Below are 26,731 nucleotides of genomic sequence, written 5' to 3' on the forward strand. Positions count from 1 at the left end.
GAGAGGACCCCCCCATGCCCTCCTCTGTAACAGGCTGGGGCACAGCTCGCTCCCCGTTCCTAGTTGCCTTCAACTGAGATACCAAAGGCTCCCATGCTGTGCACAGAGTCGCACTGCTCGTCCACCAGGAATCAAACTCCATTTGAGGAAGGCAGTGACTCAGCGGGGGAGTTAAACAAGCATCATCCACGCAGGCTCCATTAGAAATGCCATCTCAGATGCTCAAACAGAGGAATAAACAATAGAAGTTGTACTGCCTCTGCAGAAACCTACGCTTTAGCACAGTTAGCACGAGGCAGGCTCATCCAGGCCAGATGCCCCCTCTCCACGAAGGCTGCTGCAAATACCAGCCTGGTCCACAGCTCAGAGAACCAGCTCGGTGAGCAGCAGCACCCCGGCCGTGGCAGTGGGGTATATATGGAGAAGATGTGGGAATTAGGGTACGTATGGAACAATCCTCCTGTGAAAGCCTTCCAGCTTCCAGCAGTCTGTGGCTAAGTCACTTCCTGAGCCACACATCATATTTTTGTCCAACAGATTTTGATGGATTTTTTTTCTTTCCATGAATTCATCTAATTTTGAACCCATGCAACTTTTGGCAATGATTTCACATTTTAATTATGTTCTGCATGAAAAAGTACTGTCGTTGTTTATTTTAAACCTGCTGCCCGGTCATTGCCTACAGAGCTGCCTAGGTTTCGTGTTGTGAAAAGAGGAACCTCTACTTTCCATACAACTTTCTCTGTGCCACTCATTGCACACCTCTATACGTGTTCCCACAGTCTCCAACATGCCAAAGAATGCTGAAGTATTTTCTATCTGCATGGAAACCATTATCTACCAGAGATCACATTAACACTCTTTTCTCAGGCTTTTTTTAGCACTACCATTAATTTAGTGGAACGGAGGCAGAGCAGAGGGCACGTGCAGAGTTTGAGATGAGGACAGCGAGGTTTTATTTCCATCTCTGCTCCTTTTCTGATGAAACTCTGCATTTCTGACTGCTGCTAAGACCTGAGCTGACACTTTCAAAAAGCACTTACAGTGCTGCCTCAGTTTTCTCCCTAAGTTCAGCACCCAGTTGGGAGCCCAGCACTGTGCAGTGAAATATATATTGCTTTTTGCTGTGTGTATTAACGCTTTCCAGTCAGCGACAGTGAATGTCATCTTCCATCTTCTTTCCTAACGGAACACTAAAAGAAGATACTTCTGCTGTTCTTCGCCAGGAGACCTCACCTTCATCGCTACGAATAAACCCGTAACACCAGCCAACAACCATCCATCCTGCAGGCTACAAGAAAATGCTGAACAGCAAGGACCAGCCCTGGGCACTCCCCAGTGACACTGCTGTGACCACAGGTATTTACCTCTCTCTGATCTCCCTCCTTTTCCTGGTGACCATCCCTGGCAGGATCAGTTACAGAAGACACAGGATTTGATTCTGCCATCCCTGTGTGAACCCCTCCTGCACCTGACACGTTACCCATGTGCCTGAGGAACAAATGTCACAGACCCACAGGGGGAGAGGCCAATCCAGATCACACTTAAAGCAAGGTGTTGGTACAGAAACCTCCCTCTGCTTTGCTTGATGAACACCAATATGACAAGTTCTCTGAGCACGCCATCGATACATCACCATTGTGCCTATCGTTAAGGTTTTCCTTTTCCCTCCAAGCCTGTCTTATACACCTCAATCACACTTAAGCAACCACTTTCTGTGCTTCACCCTTCTCTTTCAGTGTTTCCTCCCAGGAGAGCTCAAAATCTAAGTGTACAGATAAGAATTTGTTTCAAACTCTCATCACATTTACATGTCCTCCCAATTCTAAGCCCATCTCAGCCATGCTCTGTCTCCTTAAGGACGCATATGCTTTTGTGGTACCTCTGCAAGAAAAGAGACCTCCCACGCTCTAAAACACTGAGCATATCATGGTCCTGGGATATGATGTGACTCAATGCTGGGACTCACTGTAGTGCACATGTATGCTGCAGGAGCCCCAGAACAGAACGCTCAGCAGACTGCAGGCAGTGAGTGCTAGCAGTGCCATCACCACGGTGTTTTAAACCCAGCACTGAGCAAGTGGCTTTCAGCAGGCAGCCTGCTGAGCTTCAAGGTGCAGTTCAAGTGCAGCCTTCCAGCTGCAGACGCTTCCCACTCCATAGAGAGATGAGAGCAGGACTTCCATCATCCTGTTCCGCTGCTGTGTCCTGGCCACACACCACTTCAGAGGGGCCGAGCAGAGCAGTGCTGGGGGACAGGGCCTGCTCCTTTCCCCTTCCCTTCAGCAGCACAGACATAACTCAGAGCAGAGCTCTCAGCCCTGGGTGACCTTGGCCACCGTGCCACACCAAGAGGGAAAGCTGGGGTAGGGACCTCGGCAACCTGAAGAGAACCTCCTTGACCTCCCAGAAACCAAAGTGGCTGCAGTGATGGTTCTGAAACCCAGAACAAAAACAAACCCCATGCCACCCTGTCCGTCAGTGTTCTACTCTTGGCTCCATCAGTTCAGGTTTAGGGCTCCCCCTGACTTCCCCTCTTTGCAGGCAGGTGTGAACCCAGACCTTCTGCCTGCTGTTGGGTCCTGTTTTCCCTAGAGCCCTTTGCAGGCCTCACCCACCCTGTGCACAAGGTTTGTATTTCCCAAGGGCATGGCTTGTCTTATCACATCCTCCCTGAGATTAGCCAGACTGCCCTAACTGTTGCGTGCAAGCAACCTGTGGCTTCTCATCTCCCACCATGAGACTCTGCTCTGCCCACACCCTTTCCCCTGCCTGCTCCCAGACCACAGCCCAGCCCACCAGCTCCTCAGCCTGCTCCACCTACTTGCACGGGCAGCTCCTGGCCACCAGCAACATGAAGAAAAGCAGGAGCATTGTCGTTCTCGTCCAGCACAGTGACGTAGATGGTTCCTGTGGCACTGCGTGGCGGTGCTCCCCCATCCTGCACAATCACCAGCAGCTGGTAGCTGGACTGCAGCTCCCGATCCAGGCTGTGCTTGGTGCTGAGCTCTCCTGCGTGGGAGAAGTGGGGACACAGCTCAGCCCTTCTTTAGACAAGGGCTTGTGCTCGAGTGTGTGAGGGTGAGCCCAGCACCACAGGGGTAGGAAAATGAATCATTGTGGTGGCACTGGCGTGGTCTGCATCATTTCTGACATGCCCTCAGCTTTCACCTCAGTCAGCCTAGGAATCCAGAGGACTCTCACCTGTCTGTGTGTGGATGAGGAAGCTGGAGTCGTGCTGGAGCAGGCGGTAGGTGAGACGGCTGTTCTGCCCAGCATCCCGGTCACTTGCCATCACCCTCCCTACACTGCTGCCAGGAGCCTGGTTCTCAGGAACAGTGAAGAAGTATCGCTCCTCACTCAGCCGGGGGCTGTTGTCGTTCTCGTCAGTGATGCTGATCCGTACGGTGCTGGTTCCTGTTTTCCGGGCCTCCCCCCCTGAGCCACTGCCTCCTGCTGATGCCAGCACTGTGAGAACATACAGGTCTCGTGTCTCCCGGTCCAGGGCACTTTTGACATACAGCCAACCGCTCTCAGACATGATGCCAAAGCTGGCAGCATCCCCATCTGCACGCAAGTGGTAAGTCAGGGTCACAGCTTCTGCATCACGGGCCAGGGCCCGCACCTGCAGGAAGCGAGTGGAGACGGGCACGCCTTCCCGCACCTCCACGCGGTAGGTGAGAGTGTCAAAGATGGGCCCGTTGTCATGCTCAGCTTGCACGTGCACCAGGAGTGTGAAGGTGGAGCTGAGCTGGGGCACGCCGCCGTCTCGGGCCACAATGGCCAACCTGTAGGCTGCACTGGCTTCGTACTGCAGCACCCCGACCAGCCGCACTGCCCCCGAGGAGCGCTCAACGCTGAAGGTGCCATCGCCCCCTGACACCAGCTCAAAATTCACCTGACCGTTGGCACCACTGTCCCGGTCCTCAGCCTGCAAAGTGTACACTGCAGTCCCGGGCTCAGTGGCCTCTGGCAGCAGAATGGAGTCAGAGGGAGATGGGAACACCGGCGCATTGTCATTCACGTCTGACACAGAGATCTTCACGCGGGTGTTGCTATAGGCCGGGGGGGAACCACTTCGGGCCTGGACATCCAGAATGAGGACTGCCTGGGATTCGTGATCCAGAGGCAAGCTGGTGTGCAGCTGTCCAGAGTCAGAGTCAATGGAAAAGTAGCCATGAGGATCCCCCGAGGAGATGGAATAAAAGATGTCATCAGTATGACCTGCAGGCAAGGCAACAAAGACAGGAATTATTTGTGAACCTGGCCTTCAGCCCACGACAGGGAGCACAGGAGTTGGACAGGGCTGACTGGGGCAGAATCTGCGCTGGATGTGTCCAGCAGCCATGTGCACGTGTGTGCATGGGCACAAGTGTGTGTACATGCACGAACATGTGTGGGAGCATGCACTGGAGCTGAGTGACATGGAGTGTACGCTCACGTGTGTGTGTTTCTGCGTGTGCATGGAGCTCCCAGGATGGTGTCACTCCCTGAGGAGATGTAGTGTCGCTACTTTGAGACAATGCAGGGACTGTGAAAGCAGCTGCACAGGAAAGGGCCAAGCCCATACCTGGAGGATTTTGGGCACGGACAGCCCCCACGCTGGTGCCCTGCAGCGTGTCCTCCGGCACCGTGAAGAAGTACTGAGCTTGCTCAAAGACAGGGGGTGAGACCGTGCCCTCCACGATGCTGATGTTCACTCGGGCATTCGGCTGTGCCTGCAGGCCCCCTCCGTCTTCTGCAGAGATCACCAGCTGCACGAGGGTGTTGGCTTTACCGCTCAGGGACCACGAGAGAGAGATGACACCTAGGGAAGAGAGCAGTTCAGAGTGCACTGTGCCCACTCCCCCCACCCTCCCCCCGTCAGCACCAATGGAACAAAAAGACCAAAAGGAGCAGCAAACAATGTGTATCACGGGGCAACTTGCTGTGGAAGAATTGGAATAAAGACGACAAATCTTCCTGGGGAAGGCTCCCCATGTTCTTCCTTCTCAATCTCAAGGAGGGGGAGGGATGGAGTAGGATTTCAGAGGTGTGACACAGGATGACAGCCAGGGAACAGTGTGGACAGGTTGGAGCTGTGCTGTGAGGAGACTCGTGGAAGAAATACAGAGCTGAATGACCCCCCCACATAGGCCCTACAAAGGAGGCTGCCCTGTGTTACAGTGGCCAACAGGCCTGTTTCATCCCAAACACATTCTGGCAATCTGGGGACTAGTGTGGGGGGACCTGATGCCTGTAGTGAGCACAAGGTGCCATCCTGTCCTTCTCAGAGCCCCTAGCATCACACAACCATGCACCCACTTCTCCAGGCAGAAACCGTTCTGGCTTTGGTGGCCAAAGAAGGCAAGCACTGAAAAGTCAGTGAGAAAGGTTAGACTAATAGAGAGATATAAGGGAGGAGAGTTAACTGAGCAGGGGAGAGAAGGGAATTGGGCAGGGAAAAGAAACTAAGCAAGATACAGCTTGATGGGACAAAGCAAGCACTGTGCAGGAGGAAAGGCACAGTGATTTTGGGATGACAGTGAAGGAAAGAAGAGAGCAAGGAGCAGAATAAGGAGTCAGAAAGTGGCACTGAGAAGGGGCAGCCAGAGGATCAGGAAACTGGAACAGAGAAGACATGGCCAGGAGAGGAACAGACGCATTCTGGTAGCATCCGGCACAGCTGAAACAGCCAAGCAGTAACCTTCAGGCTAGTCTTCACATCGCACTGCTCTGCTCGATGCTGCCTGTGGCTGGCCATGAGTTCACTCTCACCTGTGTCCTTGTTGAGGGAGAAGAGAGGGGGGGAGTTCCCCAGCACGATGCGATAGGTCACTTTCCCATGTATCCCCTCGTCCTTGTCGTGGGCAGTAACACGCAGCACAGCTGTGCCTGGCATGCTCTGTGTGCTGATGCTGGCAGCATACTCCAGTGGGTAGAACACCGGCCGATTGTCATTTATGTCCTCCAGGAAAACCTTCACATACACCATGGAGTTCAAGCCACCCTGGGGAAGGACCATAGAATCATAGAATGGCTTGGACTGGAGGGGTTCAAAGGATCAGCAGGTTGCAATCCCCCTGCTGAAGGCAGGGTTGCCAACTGCTAGATCAAGTACTAGACCAGGTTGCCCAGGGCTCCATCCAACCTGGCCTTTAACATCTCCAGGGATAGAGAATCCACAACCTCTTGGGGCAACCTGTTCTAGCACCTCACCACCTGCTCAGTGATCAGAGATGGGGCAAAGAGCAGGGCGAGAACAATTGTATCCTCTGTATGTTGCTAAGACAGCAGCAGTGCATACCCACAGCCTTTGCAGCACTCACCCCATCGACAGCGGTGATGGTGAAATCATAGGCAGATGTGCCCTCGTCACGGTCCAGAGGCTGCACAGTGCACAGATGCCCCGTGTGTTTGTCGATGCTGAACTGCGTTGGGACCACACTACCAATGCCAGAACCAAGAGAGTAGGAAAGGGACCCAAACAAGCCGCTGTCTGCATCGGTGGCTGTCACCTGAGTGGGGGAAGGCATTACATGAGCAAGGCAGCACCCCTGAGACCACCCGCCTGAGCAGATGGACCCAGCCCACCCCCACCACCTCCACAACCACCTCCACAACCCCCTGTTGCCCTCCATTCCATGGCCCACAACCACTGCACAGCTCTCAAAGCTGGCCACAGTGAAGCAGGCTGACCGTTGTGCCTCAGCCCTGCCATTCTTGTGCCAGACAAGATGACTTCCACTGCACCACTCCCTGGAGGACCCATGGGTACCTGGAGCAACGTGCAGGCAGCAGGGCACGCAGGGGTCAGCCTATGCTGGCATGTCCCTGAAAGAAGACACAGGGCTGGGAAGCACAGGTTGTCAGACTCACAAGAGCTGCACCGTGCCTGGTGTCCACAGTGCTGCCACAAGTGTCTGCACACCAGGGGTGGTTTGTTCCAGGTGTAACCTCCGCTCTTGCACCCCCGGGGCAACATCCATGACCCAGATCCACTGACTTTCCTTAGCAAAAGAAAAGGTTGTATGGGAGGGGTGCAGAAAAGCACACATGCCAAAGATCTAGCAGCCAAGCATCCCCACTGCACCCAGCCTGAGCAGCCAGCCAGGGACAACCCATGCTTTTGCAGCTGCTAGACTTGGCCTTCTGCTCGTTCCCTTCTGCAAGGACGCTTAAGACAAGCTGGGAAGGAAACCCTCCTCCCCCATGTTCCAGGCTCCGTCCTGCCCTCAGAGCTCTGCGCCCTGGCTCTGGCAACCAGGCCACCCCAACCTGTGGCACAGGATTCACAGCAGCAGCTACAGACACAGCAGGGGAATTAAAACAGCTCCTGCCTGCAAGGTCCCACTCTGCCTTGGATTCCTTGCAGCTCAGGCTAGCAGAAAACAGCTCCTTCCCCCTGACCGCAGCATCACTGCCCATGGCTCGTCCACCAGCTGGGAGCTCTGAGTGGAGAACAAAGCTGGAGCACGGAGCCAGGAGGGAGGCAGCTGGGCCAGGCCCGGGTGAAGTGGAGTTCAGGCCTCGTCAGCCACAGCTCCTCCCAGCAGCAGCGCTGGGGCCTCGGCTCCCGTGAGCAAGAAGCACAGGAACGTTGCACACGCGCCAAGGAAAGGGCCCAGCTGGGGGCTGCAAACAGCTCCTTCCTACGGGCAGGGCCCCCAACCTGAGCCGCTACCAGATCCTTGGAGATGGAGAACAACCGGAGCGCACAGAGGCTGCCGGGCCAGGGAAGACAAAATGAAGCAGGCAGAGGAAACGTGTGCCCTTCTTGTCCCTGGGAGTAGAAGCAGCACCTGGGGGAGCCCCTCACCCTCTGGCCCAGCACCCACAGCCCCTGGGAGGGGAGTCAGCACCTGCAGCACCCACACCACTCCTGCCTTGAGGACTAGGCTCCTCTTCAAGGGAGAGGGGAGAAGCTGAGAGCACACTGACCATGAACGCCGTGCTCCTCGCAGACGGAATGGATTTGCTCCTCAGCCCTACAGCAGTGCTGGAAGAGGCACCAGGGAACAGGATTCCTCCTCCCTGCTCCAGCTGCAGAGCGCTCAGAGCCTCAGGTGCCATGACAGCAGCCTGTCCAGAGCACACTCTGAGCCACCAGCCCCACTGCCTCCCTCTTCATTCAGCTTTCTCCCTCTCTCCTGTCCCAGCCCCCCCTGATGCAACAGCAGCAGCACTGGCTTAGAGATGCTTGGAGATCCCAGTCCAAGGAAGCTGGAGGTGTTCGAGGCCAAGCTTGATGGGTTTCTGGGCAGTCTGATCTAGTGGTTGGCAGCCCTGCCCATGGTGGGGGGCTTGGAACTAGGATGATCTTTGAGGCCCTCCCAACCCAAGGCATACTGTGATGATTCTACCATGAAGACCATGAAGGTCTGACACAGGGGTTTCAGAGCAAGGCTTGGCTGTCTGCAGGGGGTCATGGGGCAGGCTGGGCTGAAGCCACTGTGTGCATACAGTCACTATGTGCAGCAGAGGCTGAGAATCTGGCTTGCAAGGTCACGGCGAAGTGCAGCATGAGTCCGGATGGGATAACTATAATCACAGAATCACAGAACTGCAGAGGTTGGAAGGGGACTCCAGAGATCATGGAGTCCATCCCCCTGCCAAAGCAGCTCCAGCCCAGGGTGCACAGCTCGGCGTCCAGGAGGTCCTGAACGTCCCCAGAGAAGGAGACCCCACCACCTCTGTGTGCAGCTCCAGTGCTCCATCACTGCACTGCAAAGAAGAGCCTGTGCCATTCAGATCAGAATCCATCTAGAGATCTAAACATCAAGCTGATGGGAGGGAGCAAGAAGAGGGTGTTAAGTCAGAGACCTAGCAGTAGGGACAGATAGCAGCAGCTGGAGTTGCTCATCTCAGAGTACAAATCTGACCTCTCACACTGCTGAAACATTTGAGTTACCTGTACTCTGGCTTCATGCTGAATATCATTACGGGAGAACTGCCCTGTACCACTGCCCTCCAGCTGTGTGCCATGATAGGGTTTAACTGCTAGCATTCACAGCCACTGCAGATGGAAACACACCTGAAATGGTTAAGCTGCTATGATGGCTGGGATAGGCACCGTGTGGCAAATGAGTCACATCTTCCCTTCAAAATGAACTGCTTATTACTCCCAAAGTACTTTAAAATGCACATCAACTGCTTTGAAATACTGTACAATGAGAAGCTCTACAGCACAGTACAGTGTTTCCTGTAGGCTCCTCTAGCCAAGGGTGCTGGTATTTCCAGAGCAGCCCTACCTTCCCTATACTCTGACAATCTCTGTCCTAAGACAGATCCACAAAGAAAGTTATCTGAACTCCAGCTTTCTGCCACAGGAGCTGGGTGGGTTTGTGGGAACAGGAGAGAAAGAGACGTGCTCTCACTACTACACAGCACAATACTATCTCCCTGGATGCTCTCTGGTACCTGGAGCCATCTCCCTGAAAGAGTGCCTCATAGCAGCCTGGCATCAGAGGCAAACCTGGCTGTAGAGCAAGGCATGCTCAGAGGCATTCCCCATTCATGTGTGCCTGGCATTCTGCCTCACCACTGTGCTGTGCTGCCTCAGGAAGCAGTGACTGCCTGTGAACAGGGCTTGAGCACCAGCCCTGTCTGCAGACAGTGTCCAAGAGCAGTCGTACCATTGCTCGTATCACCTCCCTCACCCTGCTGGTCACACTTCTCTTGATGCAGCCCAGGATACAGTTGGCTTTCTGGGCTGCAAGCACACACTGCCGGCTCACACTGAATCTTTCATCCACCGACACTCCCAAATCCTACTCCTCAGGGCTGCTCTCAAGTTACTCTCTGCTCAGCCTGTATTTGTGCTTGGGATTACCCCGACCTATAGGTGCACAACAAGGACAAAATTTTTAACTAAGAGAGAGGAGATTTAGATTAGATATGAGGTGGAAATTCTTTCCCCAGGAGGGCAGTGAGGCCCTGGTACTGCCACCCAAAGAAGTTGTGGACGCCCTATCCCTGGAGGTGTTCGAGGCCAACGATGGTTCAGCTGGGCAGCGTCATCTGGTGGCTGGCACAGCACAGGAGTTGGATCTAGTTGATTTTAAGGTCCCTTTCAACTGAAGCCATTCTTTGATTCTATGATCACCATCGAGAACGAACTCAGCAGATCACCTCCCCTTGTTGGCTCCTCTTGCTTTTAGAAAGTTAGCAACATACTCAAGGAACCTCTCCTGAACTGCTTGTGCCATGCTGGGTTGTTCCTCCAGCAGATACTCAGGTGGTTGAAGTCCCTCATGAGGATCAGGCCCTGCAAAGGTGAGGCTGCTCCTACCTGTCTTTAGAGGGTCTCATCTGCTTGTTTTTCCTAGCTAGGTGATCTGTAGCAGATGCTCACTACAACACCACCTTTCCCAGTCCCCCCTTTCATCTTAACCCAAAAACTCTCAGTTGGCTCTTCGTCCACCCTTAGGCACAGCTCCATGCACTCTATCAGCACTTTCACATGAAGGCTACTGACCTTTTCTCACATTTTCAGCCTGTCCTGCCTAAAGAGTCTGTATCCCTCCACTGCAACACCAAGTCACAGGAGCCATCCCAACACATCTCCATACCAACAATGCAGTAGTCCTGCCACTGTACACACATCGAACTCATCATGTTTTTTCCCCATGCTGAGTGCTCTCAAAGAGAGCTTTCCAGCTTGCAGCTTTCCTGCTTCAGCCTGTGGAACCCCGCTCTTCAAGGATAATCCTTTGCTGAGGAGGTAACAGCATCACAAATGCATCTTGCTATTGTGCATGCAAAGTGCTCCTGACAGCAATCAGCTCCTTCCTCTTGAAGAAAGAGGGAGACTCATCTCTAGCGCAGCATCAAGCCAGGGTGCTCCCATTTGTCTTCAGGCCTTGTTAAGAAGTGCTTGGCTGCAAGCATGGTGTTTCTCTGGAATCTGCTGCAGTTGTGCACTGCACACACAGCATTATGTCTGCTACATTCCCTGTATGCCTTGTTCCCTTGTTCTGCCTACAGCATGCTAGTAGGACAGCCCAGCCTTCAGACAGCCCGCTCAGTCCAGGGGGCACCAGCAGCCCCCAGCACTGCTAGCCATGGTCAGGTCCAATCCGTAACAGGCTGTTACACTCTCCTGTGTCCTGCAGCATACCTCACCCCTATTCACCTCGTGTCCCACACTGCTCCTCCATGTCCTAGGCCCCCATACAGGTGGCCCCCCTGACTGGTACCCTTCTGTTGTCGCCCCACAGCAGTATCTCCTTCAGCTCCCTGTATTGTCAGCTTCCTCCACCATCTCTTATCCAGACATAAAGTAATGCCCCAAAGATCTTCGGGGTTGCACAGAGCTCGCACCTGAGCAGGTGTTGGAGAGCACAGCATGGGCTTGAGACACTCCCAGCACTCCTCATGTCTGCTACCTCCCTTACAGGAGAGCCCACAAGAAGAGCAACGTGACTCTTACCTTAATCTGGTAAACATTTACAAACATCTAAAGGGAGGTGGGAGGTAAATGGATGAGGTCAGGCTCTTCTCAGGGGTGTGCAGCAAAAGGACAAAGACTAATGGCTAAAACTTGTACAAAGGAAGTTCTGTATTAACTCGCAGAACACTTTTACATACAGTAAGGGTGACAGAGCACTGGAAGAGGTTAGAGGTTGTGGAGTCTCCTTCTATGGAGGAATGCCAGACCTATCTGGATGCCCACCTGTGCGACCCCTTGTAGAGTACCAGCTTTGCCAGACACTTGGACTCATCTTCCAACCCCTGCGATTCCATGGCCCCAACCTACTGAGGTATGCTGACAGCACCCTGGATCAGGGCCAGCCAGAGATGGTTGCTTTCCAACAGAGCAACAGAAATGCACCTTGCTCTGGAATTCCTTCATTCTGGGTACTGTGATGTTGAACTGTGTAAGTTAAGAATCCAATTACCCACGTTTACAGTGAAAAATCCACCACAGGACTTAACACACAAGGACACTGATGACAGCCCAGTACGTCCCTGGGCTCGAAGCTGGGACGGCATGCCAAGGAGGCAGCAGAACCTGAGGGAAGCCTCCAGACCACAGAGTCCAGCTCTCACAGAGAACTTCAGTTTCCCAAGCCAACAAGGGGCGACACACAGCTGGATCCGCTGTTCACCGATGAGGAAGAATTGACCAAGGATGTGATGATCTAGTGACCACGAAAGAGTAGTGTTCAGGACACCAAAGGGAGCAAGGAAGGAGAGAACCGGGATACAGACAAAGGACTTGAAGCAAGACCTCAGCTTCTACAGGGACCTGGTAGGTGTAAGGGATCCCATGCACAGAAGCTCTAAAGGCTGGAGAAACTCAAGAAAGCTGGTAAGCCTCCAGGACAGCATCCTCCGAGCACAAGAGCACTCCATCCCAGTGTTTGTGAACACAAGGAGACACATCAGGAGACTGCCTTGGCTATGCAGAGACCTTGGGGCAAAGCTGCAGAAAGGCAGCATATGGGAGGTGGACACAGAGGCAAGCTACAAAAAAAGGATTATAAACATTGCCCAGGAATGTAGTGGTGGTGTCAGGAAAGTCAAAGTTCAAGTGGGGTTGAGACTCACAAAGAAAACTGAGCAGGATAAGAGCTTCTACCACTGCGGTGGTACTGAGAGGCTGAGTAAAGCTTACTGCTGAACAGAGTGGGTGACTTAGTGACAGCAGACACAGATAAGACTGACACTGCGCTTCCTTTACCTCAGCCTCCACCAGAAAGGTCCTCCAAGCTTAATGAAGTGGTTTGGAGAGCTACTAGAAAGACACTAGAATCGAGTCAACATTTTTTAAGTGGACTCAACCAATACGAACCCATGGAGCGCACCCAATGGGCTGCAGCCAAGTGTGATCATAGAAATGGACTTTCAGAACTGCTCTTTCAAATGTGGTAGAGGTGAGGGGAGATCCCTGACAACTGGAGAAAGCACACCTCCTTCAAAAAAAGACCAAAAGGATTAGTGAGGGGGCTAACTTTTAACAGTGCGAAAAAAATCATAGGGAAAATCCTCTCAGAGTGTATGTTTGTCCACATGAGACTGAGAGAGCAACAGCCAGCACAGACTAAGACAAAATCACACCGAGTAGACTGCTTGCTACGATCCAGGGCTCAGATCTGCAGGGAAGGGAGAGCAGGGGATGACAACGGCCTTGCCTTGAATGAGGATCAGGATCGGGGCACCGTGTCCCGCAGCCCTCGCACCCAATGCGGGATGTTACGGCTCAGGGACGGACAGCTGGGTGAGCAGCAATGGGGGGAGGGGGGTGGGCTGGGGACAGCGGCTCAGAGCTGTGCACTGCATGGAGGTGAGTGGCAGCGGAGCACCACGGGGCTCTGCCGTGGGCCCTCTGCCGCTGAGCGTGTGCTCTGTGCGCTCAGGGCACTGCCAGGAGCGAGGGACGGGATCCGAACCCCGTCCGGACACCGCTGCTGCTTTGGGGAAACACAAGCACGGGAAAAACCTCGGCACGCCGTCCCAGGTTCAGGGAGGGCCCTGGGGACGGAGTTCAGGAGCCAGAGCTACCTGAGCACCAGGAAGCACTGCTGCTCCGTGAGGTCAGAGCACGTCCGCGTGCCGCCCAGAGCCTGCAGAGTTTCCCTCCGTGGAGATCTCCCAAAGCTGAGCTCCTGTGGGGATCAGCAGCAGGCACAGATTCCCAGCAGGTTTTCCCAACGGAACCTACATAACCCAGACACATAAGAACGCCCAGTGCCACCAGCACGGATTTTGCTTATTAGATCTCACACAGCCTCCACCCAGCAGCGTCACACAGCAGAATGTTCACACTCCCATGCTCGTTGTTAAAACCCGTAAACACTTGCAGGGTAAACCTCATGTGCTGTGCTGCCTTGGCTTCACCTGGCACCCTGCAATTAGCCTGGACCATCTCTAGCACCTGCTGAAGTCCTCTTTGTGTAGAATTCTGCCTCAGGTGTTTTCACAGTCCAGCATTCCAGGGGGCAGTTTTTCATAGCAGTGTTTCCCCTCCTGGGTTCTGCAAGGATAAAGCCCCCTTACGCTGGCACGTGCTGAGGGCTCCAAGGGGGTGTGCAGCCAAATAGAATAAAAACTCTCTCGAGGAGGGAGAAAGAAGCAGCAACTCCTTTCCCAAGGGCCATAAGAAATCCAATGTATTTGGCTTGGAACAGGTTTACGTTAATCTAAAGATGCAGCACTGGCAGCTTTGCCTATGCATGCCACCAGACCCTGGGGGATTAGTCACTGTCAGACCCAGGCACACCTCTGCCTACAGACAGCACAAGATGGATGCTCTTTAAAGGAAGATGAGACAGGACTTATGTGTAATACAGACAGTACCCTCACTGACAGGCACAGTGCCACACAGACCAAAAATAACAGGCAGAGCCAGGTGCTGCTAACAGGTCCACTGACAGCCCTGGGCAAAGGAAGCGAAGAACCAGGCCCAGGCTCCTTTGACAGAGCAAAGTCAAGGACAAACACAGATAAAGCCAGAAACAGAACAGAGGTTAAGGCTAACAAACACATCCAAGGGGATCCATCCCAGTTGATAAGCTGCCTAAAATGTGGGTGTGGGGTCTATTTAAGAGGCGGGATTAGGAACAGGGCTGAAGATGAATACACTAACTTAACTGTAGCCAGGCTGTGGCTCCAGGCCTGATCCTAACGGAGCCCCTGGAGCCACAGGCAGATGGTGTGGGCTGGGGGTCCCAGGTGAAGCTAATCAGGGCGATTAAAGCCAATTAGTGCTCTCAGGGCCCCATCATTCTCCACCATCTGCCTCTTAGGAAGGTCTTGGTTTGTGCTATGCAATGTCAGTCTCACGTTGCTCTGTAGCATGTACTGCCTAGCCAAGATTGTGCAGCCAAGCTGTAGAAGAGCAATGGTCAGAAGGATTATATTCCCTTCATTAATTGATTACTCAGTCCTGGTTCATACTTGAATTCTGAAAGCATGGGCTGGCAGCTCTAAGGTTATTTGGAAATGCATTTTGTGTTGGTTTTGGTTTTGGTTGGTTTGGTAGTTTTGTTTTGTTTCTTCCCTTTCTGTTTCCTCCATCAGACAAGGGAAATAATACAGTACAATACAAGGCCACTCTCAACAACGCGCCGTGCTGCTGTGCACGCAGCACAGACCGAAAGCCGGACCATAAGGAAAAAGCGATGGAAGGGAATTAACACTTTGCTTCCCGAACAACTGAAGCAAGAGGTGGAGAAAGCAGGGGGAACTGAATGAGGGTGTGGTGTGCCCCTCTGCTGCGATGGACCAGCCTGAACCAGGAGTATCACAGTGCTGCTGAAGGAAGCAGCAGCCTAGAGATTCACCGGGGCCTCGCACAAACAGCATCCTTGAGGGAAAGGCTGCGCTTCGCTGACTCCTTCAGAGTCAAAATGTTCACTATTGGCAGTTGTTAACCAGTGCTGCAGCCATGCTCCAAAGCAGGACAGGAGAGAGAGGACAGACACTCAAATGCTGATAGAGCCTGAGAGGGCAGTAAGCCCTTACAGACAACCCAGCAGGATGGTTAGTGTGTTTGACAGCCCCTCCGTGTCTACTGCGTGTATGTGTGTGACAACTGTAAGAAGGATGAGCATGTTCCTAAACCTGTATGCACACTGAACTGTGAATACTTACTTAAGTGATTGGCCAGATACTGTATAATAAGATCTAGGAATATCACAACAGTCTTGTGAATACTGGTATGTAAAACGCATGTCAGTAGGAGAAATGTGCTAACCGAAAAGCACCAAAAAAAGCAAAATGTTAAAATACATAACATTAAAATAGCTATAATTCGGCACAACTACCATCTTTGTGCCAGGAGGGAAACCGAGGAAGAGAAAGGGTGAAAGGCAGAGGGAAAAAATTAGGATGGCAAAAGTAAAAAGAACTGCATGGTTTGGTGGTAGCATACATGTGCACCTCTCCTTTGAGGAAAGGCTTGTTTGACTTGGAGAAGGCTCTGGGGAGACCTCACTGTGGCCTTCCAGGACCTGAAGGGAGCATAACAACTGGAGGGGGAACGACTGTTTACCTGGGTTGATAGTGACAGGACAAGAGGAATGGTTTTAAACTAAGACAGGGGAGATTGAGGTTGGATGTGAGGAGGAAGCTTTTCACTCAGAGGTTGGTGATGCACTGGAACAGGTTGCCCAGGGAGGCTGTGGATGCCCCATCCCTGGAGGGGCTCAGGGCAGGGCTGGCTGTGGCTCTGGGCAGCCTGCTCTGGTGGAGCCCATGGCAGGGGGTTAAAACTCAATGATCTTTGAGGTCCTTTTCAACCCAGGGCATTCTGTGATTCTGTCATTCTATAAGTATATCGGTGAGATATGCCAGTGTCATCATTGCCTTAAAATGTCAGGTAAAGAAAAGGAACTGGGAGAAAGAGACAAATATAAAATGTACTATTTATTTCCTCGGATGAATGCAATTGAAATAGCATGTGCCCCTGGAGACCCAGAAACATGTTAAGGAACCCAGGGAAGAAACCTGACACTGTGCATTCAAGACTTTTCTTTGATAGAGACTGCTATCAGTGTGGGGCTCATGAAGTACAACTGGGGCATTTTCCAATGAAATCATGAACTGACCACCACAAATACATGAAAGCTTGCTGCCTGCACTCAGCTCTCAGATGGACTGGAACCTGGCCAGGGATCTCAACGACGATATGAAAGACTGCTCCCTGATTCAGGGACCTGATAACACAGAATTAGATGGAAAAGGGCAAGGTACCAAATCCCTTCTTTGCCTCAGTCTTCACCTACAAGTGGATATCATCTTCCTAGACTTCAGGAAGGCTCTTGACACTGTCCCCATAAGATGCTCACATACAAGCTGCTGAAGTATGGACTGAATAAGCGGACAGTGGCAGTGAGGAGGAATGAAAAAAGGCATAATGGCAGAATGGAGAGTAATGACCAGCAATGCAAAGTCTGATCAGAGGCCAGAACGAGCACCCCAGGGGTCAATATTGAGCCCAGTCCTGTGTCACATCTCCATCACTGATCTGCATGATGGGCAGCGTACCCTCATCAAGGCTGCAGGTGACACAGTGCTGAGAGGAGTGGCACATATGCCACTGGCTTCCAGGGGGACTGTGACAAGCTGCAGAAACGGGCTGACAGGCCTCCTGGAGTGGAACAAGGAGCAGTACAAAGTCCTGCCCCTGGGGAGGAGCAGCCCCAGGCATCAGGACGCACTGGGACCACCCATCTGGAAAGCAGCTGCACGGGAAAGGAGCTGGGAGTGCTGGTGGACACGTTGGACATGAACCAGCAGTGTGCCCTCACTGCTGAGATGGGTCTCGCCGCTCTGGGCTGCGTCAGGCACAGCACTGCCTGTAGGTCAAGGAAAGGGATCCTCTGCCTCTGTTCAGCTCTGGCGGGGCCTCACCCGGAGCTCCGGGTTCAGTGCTGGGCCGCCCGGTACCGGGGAGACATGCGCGTCCTGGAAAGACTGCAGCAAAGGATCAATAGATGCTGAAGGGAACGGAGCATCTCTGCTGTAAGGAGAAGCTGAGAGAGTAGGACCTGACCAGACTAGAGAAGAGAAGGTGCGTGGAGGACACCACGAATGCCTATACATATCCAAGTTGTCAGTGCAGAGTTGTCAGAGCCAGGCTCTTTTCTGTGGTGCCCAGTCTCAAGATAAGAGGCAATGGACACGAAGTGGAACACAGGAAACACTTCTTTACTGTGCAGGTGACTGAGTACTAGCACAGGTTGCCCACAGGCATTGTGGAGCTGGGCAGCCCCAGCACAGGTCACTTCCAAACGAAACCTTTTTGTGATTTTGTGATCTGCATCCAACCGCTCTCCTGAGCCTCCCAGCCCTCCATCCTTCTGTGAGAGCTGCTCTGCTCCACCAGCACTGCACACAGCCAGCAGCATCTGCTGCCTGACCCTTCATTCCTGCAGTTTGCCGTGACATTCTGCATGTGGACCCCGTGGCCGCTGGACAGGCACAAGTGGGCAGAAGGGCACCTCAAGGGACTGCTGTGGCTGAAGCAGCAGCAGTGAAGGGCAGAGAGCAGCAAGACATTGCAGGGTTAAGGAAAAAGAAAGCGCAGCACCAATCTCAGGGAGCTACGATAGCTCTGAGGGAAGGAGTGCCTCACCCCACTACTTAGAGAACCGCGGGACAAAGATGGGCACTGAAGAATTTAGGCCTCATTTCACCTACCTCCTCCTAGTCCTCTGGCAAGATGGGATAGAAAGGAGTCAGCATACTACAAAGCTCTTGTGATTCCCTCAGAGGAGAAGGATAGAGGAGTCACACACTGGAGTCCTCAGTTGCACAACTTTGAGTAAAGGCTTCTCCCTCCATCTGATCCATCTGCAGGGCAATACCAGGGCCCCTTGCCCTTCCAGCCTTATTGCTCACCCATGTGCCCCCCCTACACAGTCAGCAGTGCATGAAAGGGATGGAGTCCTTCTCAGCAGCCATTCTCTGGCTATCCTCCCCATCTCCAGTAAGCACTGTCAGCAAGCAGGGAGCTCATCTGGAGCCCTGCCCTGGCTGGATCTCTGCTACGCACATGTTACGCTGTGGCTTTGGCAAACATCTGGCTCTGGGCTCCCGCCCCTCAGAGTGACGGCTCTTGGTGGGAGAGAAGGGGAGGCTGGCGCCAGTGTGGTCAACGATCCCACGCACGGCTCCCATTGCTTGAGTGTGTGCCAGGCATCCTGCCCTCCCCAGCCCTGGCACAGATGCTGACCAGCTAAAAGCAGCCAGGGAGCGGCCACGGCTGCTATTTCAGGAGCAGCCTCTGGCTCCAGGGCTGTGTCTCAGCCTCCAGCATGCTCAGGCCTCAGAGGAATGAACAGGGTCAGGGTTCGGCCCCAGTGATTGCCGAGCACGCGTGGCAGAGGCGAGGGTCAGACCCTGAGGCTGCAGGATGCACCGCATCCGGGGGGACTCCTGCACAGCCGCAGGCACTGCACCCTGCACTGCTGGCTGCCACAGCCACGGGGCACGGCGGGGCTCTGCCGGCAGCCCCGCAGCCGCAGTCCAGGCATGGGAAGACACAGGGCTGCTGCAGCCACACGAAGTATGGAGAACGGGGGAGAAACTGCTCTGAGATGGGGCGAAGCCCTCGGTTTTGAGGGGGGAAGGCAGTTCAATGACAGACACTAGCAGGGAGATAAATCCCAATGGAGAGCAAGGCTGGCCACGCTCCACAGGAACCTGAGGGTGAGAACAACCTTTCTGTGAGTCCCAGTGCCGCAGAGAGCAGGGACAAAGTAAGGAGCAGGACAAGGAGAAGCAGGGCTCACACAAGCATCCGGGTGTCCTCCCTGTTGGAGGAGCAGAGATAAAATGGGAGCTGCAGCAGAGAGCTAAAGGGCACTGGGAACTGCAGCAGAACAGAAGAGCTTGGGCGCTGAGCAGGGGAGAAGCTAGGACTCTGCAGGAGAAGTCTCAAGAGGATTCAAGCAGGGCAGCAGCAATGCAGGGGAGGATGTGAGAGGGTCTGGCCACAACCTACTGGGGGACACTGATGCCAAGAAGGACTTCAAAGTGGGGTGATGGGCTGGGATTTGGCTGCACAGAGCTCAGGCAGTGAGAGTTGGCAGAGCGTGTCTACACAGCAGGACAGGACACAGTCAGGCAAGATGTATGAGTAAGACTGGAGCTTGGTGCATCAACAGCAGAAAGGGATGGGGAGCAGAAGAGGCTGGGGTGCCACAGGGCCATGCCCATGAGGGAGAGCAGTGCCAGTGAGAACTGCCATGGGGGCAAAAACAGCAAGGGTCCCCTGGGGGCAGACATCAGCAGCTGGCAGCAATCAAGGGGTGTGGAGAGAACAGGAGGGAGCAGATTCTGAGGGAAGGGGAGGGGGAGCATGCTGTGGGGCTGGGGCTCTAAGCGGGGAGGAGCAGGGCTGGGCACTTTGGGGGGCAGAGTGCACAGGTGTGGGGCTGCGGGTGGCGTGGAGGAGGAAGGGGAGTTCTAGGGGACCTGGGGCCAAAGCGGAGATGAGGGAAGAGGGGCAGCTGTGAGGGGGCTGGGGATCAGTGCAGAGGAAGGAGGGATCTGTGGAGGGGGTTGGGGGAGGAGCAGAGCATGGGGGGAGAGGAGCACGAGGGGCTGGGGCCTCTCGGCTGCAGTGGAAAAGCTGCTGCAGCTCCAGGGGAAATGCTACTTGAATTAATCATGGCGCTGGCTGCTGTGCCAAGCCCAGGAGGAGGCTGCTGGCAGCGCAAGGAAATAACTTTCACAGGAATTTGGAACAAATGCAGCTCTTCTGGCGGTAACAACAGCACTCACCTCCCCCAAAACCTCCCTATGTACCAGCATCTCCCCCGTGTCCCCTGTCCCTCTGCACCCCCAGACTCATGCACGTGATGGTCCCTTTCCTAGAAGCACGATGCATTCCCTCCCCTCACGCTGATCCCTAGCAAGCTCACAAGCATCTCCTCATTTTGTCTTGGAAAGCTTGTCTTCCTATTTCAGAGGAGGATAAGGCCTGTTCTGTGTTGTGCAAAAATCTGAAAATAGGTTAATGCTAAAGCTCTTGTCCCAAGAAAACGAATGCATATAGCAGCGTCCTCCCTCCACTCTCCTTGGCAGCACAGCCAGCGACCATTAGTCCTCCTGCCGTTCCAGTCCCCATGCTTGGCTGCTCCCTATATTGTCTCACCAATGTTCCTCCTCAGTGCCATAATCGATGCTTCAGGACTGTCCCTCAAGACTGTATTGCCATAGCCTGCTTTAGCCTGTAGTGCTTTGTGCAGGCCACGCCACGGAGTGCACAGCCCCAGAGGCTGTCCAAGTGCTGTGCACACAGCACTGCCCCAAGGGATCACAGCATTGAACTCAAAGTTCATCAGACTCGTCCTCAAAGTTGTCAGAAAAGGATACACACCACGTATGCTGTCGGTCAGCTTTTGATTGCTGATGTTCCTCTTCCCTAATAATTCTGCGTGTGGGTGCAAATGAAATATGTAAACCCTGGTTCCAAAATCATTAATACTGCATCTATACAAGAGACAATAATCTACCATCTAATCTCATGCACATTTCAGTCAAATCAACCACTGCTCACAACATGGGGTTTACACAACTCCTTCTGCTTTATGCAGGCTGCCAGAGGACAGACAATACTTGATTCAGCTTAGAGAGTTAGAAAGCCCCAGAAAGAAAATATCTGACCATGCATGCAGCTTGTTGGTATAATGTCAATCCAACAGAATGTTTAAAACAAATATAAGCCAGCAGAGTGAATTTATACCAGAACAAAGCTCCACATCATGTAAACACAGCACTTGAATATGGTCTGATGAGCCCTAAAGCATCTATGACAACCTCCTGAAGTTCAAAAAGGCCAAGTGCATCTGCATCTGTGTTGAGGCAATCTCAAGCACAACTAATGGCTGAGTGGAGAATGGCTCGATAGCAGCTCTGAGGAGAAGAATTTGGGAGTGCCAGTGGATGAAAGACTCAACGTGAGCTGGCAGTGTGCGATTGCAGCCCAGAGAACCAACCGTATCATGGGCTGCATCAAGAGAAGTGTGGCCAGCAGCTCGAGTGAGGTGATTCTGCCCCTCTACTCCACTCCTGTGAGACCCCACCTGGAGCACTGCATCCCATTCCGGAGCCCCCAGCACAAGAAGGACATGGAGCTGTTGGAGCGGGTCCAGAGGAGGGCCACGAAGATGACCAGAGGCTGGAGCACCTCCCCTACAAGGACAGGCTGAGAGAGCTGGGGCTTGTCAGCCTGGAGAGCAGAAAGCTCTGGGGGGACCTAGTAGCGGCCTGCCAGTGCCTAAAGGGGTCCTACAGGAAAGCTGGGGAAGAACTTTTGTAAGGGCAGTTAGTGAAAGGACGAAGGGAAATGATTTTAAACTGGATGAGAGTAGATTTTGACTAGATTTCAGGAAGAAATTCTTTCCTGTGAGGATGGTGAGACCCTGGCACAGGTTGCCCAGAGAGGCCGTGGATGCCCCCTCCTTGGAAGCACTCAGGGCCAGGCTGGACGTGGCTGCGAGCAACCTGGGCTAGAGGGAGGTGTCCCTGCCTGCGGCAGGGGGTTGGAACTAGGTGATCTTAAGGGCTCCTTCCAACCTAAACTGTTCTATAATTCTATGATCTGTATTACCAACTCAGAGGGAAACAGAGACAACCAATTAGTGACTATCCCCTGCTCTATTGTTCGATGGTGTTGTGTTCATTGGTTACTTGGGCTCCTTCTCTGCTTGTTTTTCTCTCATCTCAGATTTGAGCTGTGGTTTGCTATTTCCTTTTCTTAGGCTCATGCACGGTCTGCTACTATAGGACTTCACAATAAACATAAGTAATTAATAAATGTATTGAGATTCGTTTTCTTTCGCAGGTGCTCAGGCCAGCAACCTGCTCTGCTCAGCCCTGTTTGTACATCAAACACAAAGAACAACCTGGCAGAGAGGATGGGGTATGGCTGGGATGCAGGAGATCTGCAGCTGGTACCCTGGTCAGTTACAAGACTCCCCACTTCCCTACCATTCTGTCCCACCCACAGAGAGCAGATGTCACTGTCCAAAAATAGACCTGGTCCTCCCATGGTTACTCGCTTAGAAGGTGTGATGGAGAACAAAACCCTTGGCAGCTGCCTGTGTCCTGCAGGTCACATCATCAGGGGCTGCCTGTAGCCTGGGTTCTCGTTACCATTGCGAGGGTGTGGACCCTAAGGCAAGATGAGCCAGGATGCCTGGAAGTCACAGAGAGATGTCAAGCAGGGGGAACAGAGGATCTGTGGGGCTGCACAGCTGATGTAGTGACCCTGTGGAGCGTGGCAGCAGCTGCTGGCTGCTGTGGACCCCGAAGAGCCCATGGGAGCCCTCCAGTTCCAGGCGGGGGTGTCCGGGCTGCTCAGCTCAGCTCAGACCGTGGCTCCCTGCCCTGGCTCTGCCAGCTCCCCAGCCTGGCCTGCTCCTGCTGCGGCCTGGTGCTGAGCCGGCAGCCTGGCCAGCCTCCTTTCCCATCCTCTCACATTTCCCGGCTCAGAGGAAGCAGCAGCAGATGTGTGCGCTGTTTGCTTTATGCCGAGGCCACGAGGGAGTTACCTGTGCTCAGCCCAGATGCGCTGTTTCCAAATGAAACACGAGGGCCAAGCCAAGACCATCGAAACCTGTCCAAACCCTCAGCCACTGCCGGCTGCTGGACGAGCACCTCCCCCTGTGCTGCTGGGCCAGGCTGGCTTCTTCGCCGCGCTGACTCTCACTGCGGCGCAGCCCTGCGGCCCAGCCAGCATCTCCACGGCATCCCCACGGTCTCGCACCTTCCCAGCTCCTCCTGACTTCCCCCCTGTCCTGCCTGTCCACACACCTGCAGCCAGAAGCCCAGCCCTCGTGGCCAGCTGTATTTCCACAATGCCTTCCTGCCCTGCAGTGAGCAGCACCGAGCAGGATGGCACTGAGAACGAGAGGGGCCTCCACTGGAGCTGCAGCAGCAGAGTTGTCCCCACGAGCACCTGAGGCCTCTGCATTCTTCAGAGCAACACCACTCTGCCCTGTCCCAGAGCCCATTGCCATCTTTGGCCCCGTCACGGCATCTGCCCCAGCATGGCTCTGGCCCCACCTCTCCCACACAGACCGACCCTGTGCTGCCCTGACAGATGCTGCAGGGTCATGCTGATGGCACAGCTGAGCCCCCAGGAGAGCTAACAGGAGCAGACTGATGCAGCATGTGCTTCTCAGCTCAAATCCCACAGATGCTGCTTCCAAGGCAGTATAACAATACCAGTTATGCATAATTAAGAGTACTGTCCATAACCAGAGGGAAAGTGAAGTTACCAGCCTGGCCACAAGCAGCTTCCTAGATCCCTGACCTTGCTCCTGAGCACCATTGCTGGTACGCCGGCCTGACGAGGACAGCTCCACACTTGTGCAAGCAATGCCTGTCAGAGTAGGCCACAATGTGAGCTGAGATCAACACAGCACTTTGCACAAAGGAATTCCTTGAGATCTGCCTACATCAATGACATCACCCAGTACTTGCATGCAGAAAATGCGTAGCGATGCTCTGCCCCACTTCCTGCTCACGGTGAGGGAAGAGCTCTGTTCTAGCATTCCTACTACCATTAGCGCCTATCAAAGCCATGAAGTCTGCACCAAACATCCTTTAGTGGCACATCTCTCTTCCCCAACCTCTCACAACCTTGGCTGTGCCCTCCCCAAGCCCAGCTCCTGACAGCTGTACCTACCTGTAGGAAGCAGGTACCAACAGCGGTGTTCTCCTTCAGGGACACGTTGTAGAAATTACTCCTGAACACTGGCTCATTGTCATTGACATCCTGCAGGGCCACAAGCACCACAGCTGAAGAAGAGAGGGGCGGGGTTCCCCTGTCCGTGGCCAGCACTGTCAGCTGAGGCTGAGGATCCTTCTCGTAATCCAGTGGGGCAGCAGTGGTGATGATACCTGTGGCAGGGTCAATGGCAAACCAGCTGGAATGGGTGTCGTGGCTATGCATGATACTGTACTGCACCTCCCCGTTGGGACCCTGGTCTTTGTCTCGTGCGGTCACTTGCAGAACAAAGCTGCCCGGGTACACAACCTCAGGGATGCTCTGTTTGTACTCCTGCTGATCAAAGAGTGGAGGGTTGTCATTGATATCTATCACCTGCAGCACAAAGGTTGATTCTGCCCGGAGTGGAGGTGTTCCTGAATCAGTAGCTGTCACTCGCAAATCATAGGAGTCTCTTTCTTCCCGATCCAGGAGCTGGTCCACACAGATAAGGTAGATGATATTGTCCTTTGTAGTGAGGGCAAACTTGCCATCCCCGCCCTCCAGAGTGACATTGACATTGGAGTACTCGCCATAATCTGGGTCAGAAACAGAGATGCGTGCCACATACTGCCCGGGCTGGGCTCCCTCAGAGATCTGAGGGGAGCCATCTTCACTCAGGAAGATGATAGTCATGGTAGGTTGGTTGTCATTGTAGTCACGCACGTGAATAGTAACAAAGGCTGTGGTGACCTCAGGATGGACAGCCTTATCCCGTGCCTGTACCACCAGCTCGTGCACCTTCCTGACTTCGTAGTCCAGGCCCTTGTTGAGTTTGATGACTCCAGTTCGGGAGTCGATGGTGAAGTACTGGTCGGGGTCGCTCTGCCGCCGGTTGATCTCATAAATCACATCCCCATTGTCTCCTTCATCTGCGTCAGATGCGAAGACCTGCAGGATGCTGCTGCCAGGTTTCAGATTCTCTGATATGAGAGTATGATAGCGGCTCTGGTTGAAGGTAGGAGCATTGTCATTGACGTCCTGGATGGACACGTCCAACGTCATCTGGCTGCTCCTCGGAGGAGAGCCCCCGTCGTAGGCTTCCAGCACCAGGGAGTATGACGAACGGTTCTCCCGATCCAAGACGTTGCTGACAACCAGGTCTAAATACAGGACGCCATTGGGTCCTCGCCGTGTTTCCAGACGGAAAGCCTGCCCCGCATTGTCACCCTTAATCACATAGCCTTGGGTATTGAGCAGGCCACTGTCAGCATCAAAGGCTGGATCCAAGGGAAATCTGCTGCCAACGGGTGTGTGCTCTGGGATCTGGAAAGTGCTGTGTTGCTTGGGGAAGGCTGGAGCATGGTCATTGATGTCATTAACTTGGATATTCACTTCTACCGTGATGCCCTCTGGGGTAACAGCTATGAAGCTGTAATGGTCCCGGGTTTCTCGGTCAAGGACACGGGCTGTTTTGATGATGCCCCTGTTCTCATCTATCCACAAATCAGTGGCAACTCCACTGCCCTCCTGTGCTGATATGAAGTACATGTAGGCACTGGTGCCAGGGGGCAGGCCAGCACTAATGTCCCCAATGATAGTGCCAGCTGGCTGCTCCTCATCTATTTGTAGATCCAGGGTGCCCAGGACAGCAGAGCCCTTCTCTGCTCTCAGGCCCCCAAGAATTAGCAGCTCCAACAGAAGCATGGCCGACCCTTTCATCTGCTCCATTACTAGTGACTTGCAGAGCAGAAGGTTGCTTGATCTTCTTTGCAGTGCACTTTAATCCTGCAAGGAATGCAGACCAGAGGAGGCTGGTTAAGAGGGAGCAGCAAATGAAGGACAGAATAAGAACGTGGGGAGTGAAAGCCTGCCAGGTACCTTCTGCTTGATTGCTCTGTATCACTTATCCTTCACGAGTCGAAAATTTGCTAGAGCAAAGGGTGCTCAGAATGAAGGCACAGGTCAGCGTCTAACGTCACCAGGCAGAGCAAACCCAGCCATGCACTGATGTTACCAGCTGGTACTCTCTCACATAGGTTTTTTTTCCTATAAAGCCAAGCATTCTTCCCAACTAGCAGCCTTCCTGGCAACACTGGAGCCAGCTGGTTCCTGTGCCTTTAACAGCTGAACGCTTCCTGCAAAGCTGAGAAACAGTGTCTGCGAGACCACAGAGATTTTTGGACAAGGAGCAGCCTAGCACCTCTCTATCCTGAAAAATATGGTCTTGAAACTGGGAGCAATCCCAATAAGTGACCCTGTCGAACCCCCCTTCCCCAGTAGCTTGCTTTTCATGACCACAGGGATTTAGGTTCAAAAAAAACGTGAAGTGCAAATCGGGTGTCCCTGGTGGGGTGCAGCAGAACTGGAATGGGCTTACATCCAGAGAACAATAAATCAGAACGGCTCCATTGCAAAGGACATACCCACAGCTGGGAATGCCCAGGATAAAACCCGGTCCTCCTATGGCAGACAGGGCCCATTGTTTAGCCAGGAACAGAGATCTGTGGATGCCCCAAGTTGGTACCATGGAGGGTGGTGGTGGTGCAGTAGGAACGCAGCAATTCCCTCTGAACTGCCAGC

The 26,731-nt window shown here is 53.5% G+C and overlaps 1 protein-coding gene across 1 annotated transcript in view; it reads right to left on the reverse strand.

Annotated features, from left to right (window-relative positions):
* DCHS1 (dachsous cadherin-related 1) overlaps window positions 1-26,050 on the reverse strand; it is a 44,164-nt gene extending 18,114 nt beyond the window's left edge. The window contains exons 1-6 of the mRNA XM_065745808.1: window positions 24,128-26,050; window positions 6,309-6,497; window positions 5,758-5,989; window positions 4,571-4,807; window positions 3,205-4,224; window positions 2,825-3,012 (exon numbers count right to left, since the gene is read on the reverse strand). Coding sequence (XP_065601880.1) covers window positions 2,825-3,012; window positions 3,205-4,224; window positions 4,571-4,807; window positions 5,758-5,989; window positions 6,309-6,497; window positions 24,128-25,879 — 3,618 coding nt within the window. The 5' untranslated portion in view covers window positions 25,880-26,050. The remainder of the gene's footprint in view (window positions 1-2,824; window positions 3,013-3,204; window positions 4,225-4,570; window positions 4,808-5,757; window positions 5,990-6,308; window positions 6,498-24,127) is intronic.
* Window positions 26,051-26,731: the final 681 nt, after the last annotated feature.

This window comes from Cyrtonyx montezumae, unplaced genomic scaffold (genome assembly GCF_038088225.1).
Source record: "Cyrtonyx montezumae isolate F1298 unplaced genomic scaffold, pur_monq_1.0 scaffold_37, whole genome shotgun sequence".
Lineage (NCBI taxonomy): Eukaryota > Metazoa > Chordata > Aves > Galliformes > Odontophoridae > Cyrtonyx > Cyrtonyx montezumae.